This window comes from Cinclus cinclus, chromosome 3, assembly GCF_963662255.1.
Source record: "Cinclus cinclus chromosome 3, bCinCin1.1, whole genome shotgun sequence".
Classification (NCBI taxonomy): Eukaryota; Metazoa; Chordata; class Aves; order Passeriformes; family Cinclidae; genus Cinclus; species Cinclus cinclus.
In genome coordinates, this window is record NC_085048.1 from 63182646 (window position 1) to 63190493 (window position 7848).

At 41.0% G+C, this 7848-nt stretch overlaps 1 protein-coding gene across 1 annotated transcript; it reads left to right on the top strand.

Moving 5' to 3' along the window:
- The first annotated feature begins 1160 nt into the window (after positions 1-1160).
- Positions 1161-7592, top strand: IL22RA2 (interleukin 22 receptor subunit alpha 2). The gene is given in 8 exon segments (XM_062488999.1): positions 1161-1279; positions 1827-1861; positions 1864-1941; positions 2895-3045; positions 3837-4015; positions 5254-5423; positions 5870-6048; positions 7127-7592. Coding segments are annotated over 7 exon segments (888 nt in total). The 3' UTR covers positions 6026-6048; positions 7127-7592.
- Positions 7593-7848: the final 256 nt, after the last annotated feature.

Here is a 7848-nt window from a genome sequence, read left to right on the forward strand (position 1 = left end):
GGCAATGGGCTGCTTCCTGGGATATGAGAAGGTGTGTACAACTCAAGTAAACAAATACATGACCCATGATGAAACACTGATGACTTCTCAGTCTAGTGATTGGTTTGTAAAAGTTCCCTATTCCCGTACTTGAGCTCATATAACATGATGAAATATTAATTGAATTTGGTGTGGGGAACTATTTAAAGGTCACTGGATTTTGAAGGTGTGTTTGGGGAATGGATAGATAAATATCTGCAGCCGGAGATAGAATTTCTGACTTCTGCCTTCATTTCGGTGGGTTTTTTTTCTTCATTTTTTCTCAGTACTTTAATTCCCTTAATTGGTTTGACTAATTCATTATTTAAAGCTATAGAGTTAGCATTTTACTATATATGCTGCAGGTTTGGTGCAAGAACAACGAGGCATAGGTGATCAGCTGAACTGAGACCCTGTGCCCATTTGTCTGACGAAGGTGAGCTTCTTGACTAGGTCTTCAGTTTGTTCAATATAACTGGTGGCCTTTCAGTAAGTTCATTTGAACCAGAACTTGCACTTTTTTTGACCTGTCAAGTTTTCTGTTTCCACGTTTCCCCAAAGTAAGAAGATTTCATGACAACTTTTTGTTTGCAGACAGACAGCCTCCACATCCATTATTGCCTTTATGGAAGTTGTTACACAGGGATGCTCTAATCTTACAAAATTACCATTTTTCTTCTCCTGCTTATCATCATGAGTTTACAAAAAGAGACTGCATCCTGACTTAGCTGCACTGGTGCACAAGCAGTGAAGTACCAGTGGGTGTCAGCATCGGGGAGCTTTTGGGGAGGGACGAGTGAGGGGCTGGGCTAGGCAGTAACACCGCGTGCACCACCAGCAACCGAATTGTCTGAGCTTTCCATACATCCCAGGAGCACAAAACTCATCTCCCACCAGGCAGAGGTGCATGCGGCATTAAAACATCTGCAAGCACAAAGTGAGTGTTTTTCATCGGGGAGCCCCAGCATCCCCAGTCCTGGGGTCAATCTTGCAGGGATGGACATTTTGTGCAGGCAGGATCCAGAGGATAACACTCACAAATGCCAATATTTGTGCAGGCAGTGTTGCAGCACACCTGCACCAGTTGGGGCATATGATTCCAGGCAGTCTGAAAGTCCAACCTACAGTGGCACTTTGGCCCCATGGGCTGGGTTTACCTTCCTAATCCCTGTCTGGAGGCTGTCAGTCCTGCAACTTCCCTGACTTCCCAGCATCTCCTCCACAGCCAGCATGGGGTGAACGTGCTGCCCAACAGCCAGAAGTGATTTCACAGCCCCTCATTCCTCCACTGACAGCCCCCTAGATGATGTCCTGCCACCAGCACACTTACAAACTCCATCTCTTTCTTTTGGCCCAGAGGCAGTCCATCAAACCAGAGCACATCTCATGGGTAGGTCTTTTATATCTTTGGAACAAAATTTCTTGTGTTCTTCAGGTCTGAGCAGCTAGTGAGCTGAAAAGAAATAAATAAATAAATAAATAAATAAATAAATAAATAAATACTTAAAATCTTAGCATGACAAGCAAGAAAGATTCCGTGACAAATTTATGGGATAATGTAATATTGGCAAACATCATCTGGGATTTAGTATCTTAAAAAAAAAGGACTTTTTTCATAATGGCTTGGTTCATAATTAGTTCCAAACTCTGCATGACCACAGCTGCAAGAAAGAACAATGGCTCATGTTTAATTTAGAGCTACTCATATGTTTTCCAGCTAAATTAAAACAAAGGCAAACTGGGGAATTTGGAAACCACTGCAAATAAGGGGAACTCTGGAGTGCTTAACAATTACTTCCTTGTAAGAGATGCCCAAGAGGAAGAGAGGTGCTTTTCAGTCATGGAACTCTCTCCTAAGCATGAGGAGAATCATGCTTTCCTTCCTCTGCTTACTGATGCACCTGCTTCAGGATGAGACAGCTTGTAAGTAAGGGCTTTTTGCTCTTTTCCTGTGGGGGGGGGGGGGGGGGGAGGGGATGGGAGGACAGGGCTTGGTATTGAATTTTTGGATGAGTCAAGAAATCTCTGAATCCTTTGGTGGGTTTCAAAAACCAGTCACTTTCAAATTAGTTTGTTATTTTATCTTTCCGCATTCTGAAATGCAGATAAAATGAACATGTAGCCCATTAGATTTTTTCATGGCTGTATTACCAATGCAATCTTATCTGATTCTGTGCTATGCTAGGGTAAAAGCTGCTGTCATCTGGGTTGCAAAACCCACAAAAAATATTAGGGTTTGAATGATTCATAAGGGTTGTTAACTGAATCTGTTATAAATAGTATTGTAGTTTGAAAAGAGATGATCTTGAAAATTGTCAGACAGCTTTTCCAGTACTACAGGCAGGAAAAGCGGTGAATTTCAGGTGCTTGTTTATTAGGCAGGAGTTGGTAAACATGACTGTGGCAGTGTGGAGTAAAGAGGGAAAGAGCACTTGACTTTTAAGTATTGGTGGGGCTGCTTTACTGCAGACTCTGTGGATAGATCCAAAGCGTTTTTTCCTGGGATATGCATGAGGCATCTTTCACAGCAGCAAACCCACTAAGGAAAAACATACCAAAAGAGCAACAAAAAAGAAAAAAAAAGAAAGAAAGAAAAGCAAAATAACAAACAAACCCAAAACAAACAGCAAAAAAAACCCCACCTCCAAACACTCAGACTACATAAAAGTATTCCTTTCATAGTTTGAAATGTGTTTCTTCTGTAACCACTTCATTTCGTGACTTGGGAAGTTTTGAATGTGAGATCCACGAGATTTAATTTCCCTGTGGTCTGCTAGTCATGAAACTAAACAGTCTGTAGCAATACCCTCTGATTCCAATGTGGAGGAGTGTGTCTGTGACAAAGATGCTATGCTATCCTTCCTTCTTATCTGCAGCACTTTTAGTTTTGGAAAACCAAGACCTGCAAGATTCGATTAAGCCACAGAAGGTAGAGTTCCATTCATTAAATTTCAACACCACTTTGCACTGGCAGCCTGGATGGGCCAGAGAGGCGAGAGATTCGCTCTACTTTGTTCAGTATAAAGTGTAAGTATCGGGGCTCCCGCTGTGCTGGGCACATCAAAATGATTTCTCAGGTGACAGGATGCTCTCATTCCTGGGGAACAGCCAAGTCCTGCTTGGCTGTCAGCTCTCAGTTGTTTCTGCACTCATCAATCCCATAAGGTACTGTCAAGCAGCATGAGGCAGGCAAGGAATAAGCACCTCCAGCACTATGCTCTGCACTTTCATTGCACCAAGGATTTAAAGCAAACTGTAGTTTGCAGGGGACTTCTGAAAGTCACTGGGTCCAGCCACCTGCCTCAAGAAGGTCTAGGTAGGTCAAGTTCTCCTGTAATAGGACATTTAAGGCATTTCAGTGGCCTGCCTTGCCCACGGCACTGCCTCAGGGTGCCTTGCATGGTTGAGACAATATTAGGGGCTGGTCTTCAGGGTCTGCTCCCATCCCTGGGACACAGGTGAGTGCCTGAAGCCATTATTGCCCTTGAGAAATTGTTTGGTGAAATCTGGCATTTTACCCATTGTTGAACACACTGGCTAAGTTGAAGCTTGCCCACCTCTCCCACGGGCCAGCTAAGAGGTGGCTTTCTACAGCACTGGTGACCAATGTTTCTGCTTTAGATTTCTTTCAATAAAGACAAAAACCTGTAGCTCCCAAATGCCCCTGAAATCAACCTTCCCTGTTATCAAATTGAAGGCAGTTAATTTCCATGCAGGATGCTTGTCAGTGTCACAAGAGTAAAACAGATGGCTAAGAATCTGCATGGACACAGGCAGCAATCCCTAAAGTTTACATCCTTCCTCCTCTTTCTCCATAGGTATGGGCAGAGCACATGGCAAAACAAAGATGAGTGCTGGGGAATTTCAAGCCATGTCTGTGACCTAACACATGAGACCTCTGACATCCAGGAGCCTTACTACAGCAGAGTGAGAGCAGCCTTGGCTGGTGTCTATTCCAACTGGAGCCTCAGCTGCAGATTCACTCCTTGGCGAGAAAGTAAGTGCAAACACACGTGTCCCCCAGGAAGGAATTTGATCTTCAGTGGCATGGACCACATAATTTCTGCTCACACCTTGCAAACATAAGTAATCCTTTTCTAGCCAGAAAGCTGTGCGTAAAGGAGTGATTAAATGGCTCTCAGGTGAAGTGTTACACCAAAGTATTTCTTCATGCACTTGGAAGCCAAACAATTATGGCTAAATAGCCATTTACCAGTAATTAGGAGATCAAAAGATCCCTTTGATTCAACCTCTTCCTTTGGGCATGGGAATGCACAAATTATTTTCAGGCATTTTTGAAGCTGCTGGAAGGACAGGACTCAAGACAGTAAAAAAGGAAGCGTTTTTTCTTTGGGGGGTAGAAGAGAGAACTGAGCTGCATGGTGTGTGGCCACTATTGTTCTCACATTTATGTGTTATTCTGACTGCAGGAAAGGACATGGGAAGGATGTGCAAAGTTTTTGGTTAGCACTGTCATTATAGTGCCACAGTATGCTAGAAATGGAGGACTGCCCAAACAGTGAGCAGTAGCAGTCCACCTACCACTAAGTTCATCATGAGTTAACCTCAATGACCAATGCAAAATCAAATTGTCAGCATGGATCACTTCGCAGCCCCAAAGTGCAAACTACCTTGAGCCTCCTGCACAGATGAAATCACAAGCTTTGACATAAATCAGTGCCTTGCACCAAAACCAGAACATCTTGTCCTGTGCCACCTCCTCCTGGAGAGATTCATGTGGCATCTGCTGCCTTGTCTCCCCGTATTTCTAGTGCTGCACACACACATATGAAGGCACTAGCTTGAAGCCTTAGCTGCCTTTAACCAAGGTGATTGCAAAGTATTTGAAAGTGATGAGGTAAACTGCAACCTTGGCATAGCTGAAATGGTTTAAATGCATGTTTTGTGCAGTCCAAGCACAAAGACAAATACAAGGGAAAAAGAAAATCATGGCAATTTTGACCAGTCAGTACTTAACAGCATCAGCTGTAAGGGATTTCAAAAAGTTTGGCTCAAAGGTAGATTTACAAGCACAGGAAATGTCACCTCCAAAATAAAAATAACCAAATCCAATAAATACCAAGATGTAAGAATTTCCGAGGTGTCATTTGAGGAGGAAATACAGCATAATATATTGTTGGTAATATCAGAATTTGTTGAATGGATTCAAATTGCATTCTAGGAAATATTATAATAAACTATAATTGTGTTTACAGCTTTGTTTTTTTTCCATAGCCATGATAGGACCTCCAATGGTAACTGTGGTTCATAGCAATAAATCCGTAACAGTAAAGCTCCAGGCTCCACGATCTCCTTATAAAAGGAAGAGAGGCAGCAAAATACCAATGACAAATTATTATGATCTGCTGTATCAAGTCTTCATAATTAACAACTTTCTAGATGAGGTAAGAATATATTCAGATATGAACCCTTTACCATTGAAAAGCCAGAAAAGTGTGGGCACATCATAATTGTTTTACTGCTGAAACAGTCTTCTGGGATTGTGAGAGGAGCAATGACTGCACAAGTGTTTGAAAACAAAGTAGGCTTATATTTCAGGAATTACATTTGATTGAATTGAGTTGTAATTCCTCCCTTTATTATTTTCCATCAACTTAATATTTCCAAATCTATGACCTAGGTTAAAAAAAATGCGGCAGGAGAGGAATTGGGGGGAGAGGGAATTTTCTGTAAAAAGCATAAATATTAAACAGCATAAACATTAACATTGTTGAGTTTGTGTAAGTCCATGTGCTGTTCTGCATCCTCTGTTTTCACCAAACTTTGCTAACAGACACACTTGCTAGGGAAATGTTCTTGACTGGCTCTTTTTTCTCCACTCTATATGAAGCAACACAGGGTCCTGGTGTACGAAGGGAAAGAGAAGGTCATTAAAATACAAAATTTGAGGCCTGGAGTCAGCTACTGCATCGTGGCTAGAATGTACATGCCAATGCTGGACCACAGCAGTGCCTACAGCAGCAGGCAATGTACCGTGCTGCACTGACAGGGCTGGCACCTCTGAGGCAGGTAAGTCACTGGCTGAAACTGTAGATGACTCTGGAAGTCAAGATCTATCTCCTCACCAAAGGCAGATACTCTTCAAAAGTAGAGAAAAAAGTGTGTCATAGAAACTGCCACCCCATACGACAACATTGGCTGAAATACTTAAATAATCTCAGATGCACACCAGGTAAGAATGATAAGGCCAGGGTGATTTGGGGAATGGGATAGATAATTACTTGCATGCTGGCACTGTCCTCAGAAGTATCTGATTCTTCCCTGTCTTTAAAGAGTTGTACATAGTACATATAGCTATAGATACTCTATATAGTATAGTTTTACATAGCATGGCTTTCATAAATTTTTTCTGTCAAGTAATAATTAGAAAAATGAGTGACTTCCAACTTTTTTAATGTGCAATTCTCCTGTAAGCTCTTACAGCCTTTTCTGATCAGGAATTGATCTGATAGATTAATTAAAATTAGCCTGCCCCCTTTTCATGGCCACTCTTCAGTATAGTGATTTTAAAAATAAATCCCATGGGCCAAAATACAAGAATTATCTCCACTAGCTGATTTGAAAAATCTGGTTTTTTACTTACATAAGTCACTAGACTATTGTCACATATCATAAGCCTAGCCAAAAGATTTGCTATCAATCATGCCTTGCAGGTGCAAAGGCACAGAGAGTACAAAGACCTAACCCAAACTTGACTTCATTGGAATTAGCCTTAGCAAGCTCAGATTTGGGGTAACAGTGGAAAACTGGAAAAGCATCAGCTTTAACCTGGGCTTCTGTTCTCAGTTTTGTACCCTAAAACCATAGAAGTTTTTATTTCTTCTGCTTCATATTATACATATCATTGGTGTCTCATGGTTTTGGTCAGTGGATTTAGGATAAAGAGGGAGTCACTTTCTAGGGGACTTTCCTGACCTTTTGTTTGTTTTGGGTTTTTTGTTGTTGTTGTTTGTTTGTTTTGTTTAGTTTTTTTTGTTTTTGTTTTTTAGTTAGTTTGTTTGTTTACTTTGCCTGTACTGTAAAGAGCTGGAAACTTCCAGAGGAACAGAACAGCCAGCAGCAATCTTCTTTCTCTTCCCCATTACAGGGATAATGGCAGAAGCTGCCTTCCATCACAGGTCCAGCTGTAAATCAACACCTGCTGTCTATGTCTGGAATGCATACTTGGATACTTTTTAAACTAACATTTGCTGCATTAAATTATTTGATTCATCACAATCATTTTATGCTACATGAAGTTCAAGGATTCTTTTTATGTCCTGTATTACAATTTATGATGGTATATATTTGCATTTTCAAAGGAAACAGACTTATAATATAAAAATAAAAGCATGAAAAAAAGTCTTTATGGAAATATCCTTAAGATTGCCGCTAGGGGTTTTGTATTTTAAGTATTGAAATTAAAATATAATCTATAAAGTAGAAGTTTCAGATATTTAATGTTTTCTACAATGATTACAACAGAAAAGGAAAAAAAATCCTTTCTTTAAAATAAGAAACATGCTATACAGGAGTAATTCCATGCTCACAATGTCTTCACAGTACTCCCAACATACTATTTCTGACAGTGAAACAGGTATGTGATTAGCCAGGAGTGCATGTAAACTAAAATAAGTAAACTAAAAGAGGAAAGATCCTCTTCCATTCAGTGAAAGATGGTTAAAGGAAAGAGACCCTCAGCAAAGGTGCTGATGAAACAGAACTGTGGGGAACAGCTGATAAACCAGAAGGCTGGACTGTCATCCAGTGGGACCTTGAAAGGCTGGAAAATTGGGTGGAGAGAAACTTAATGAGGTAGGGCCCCTGCAC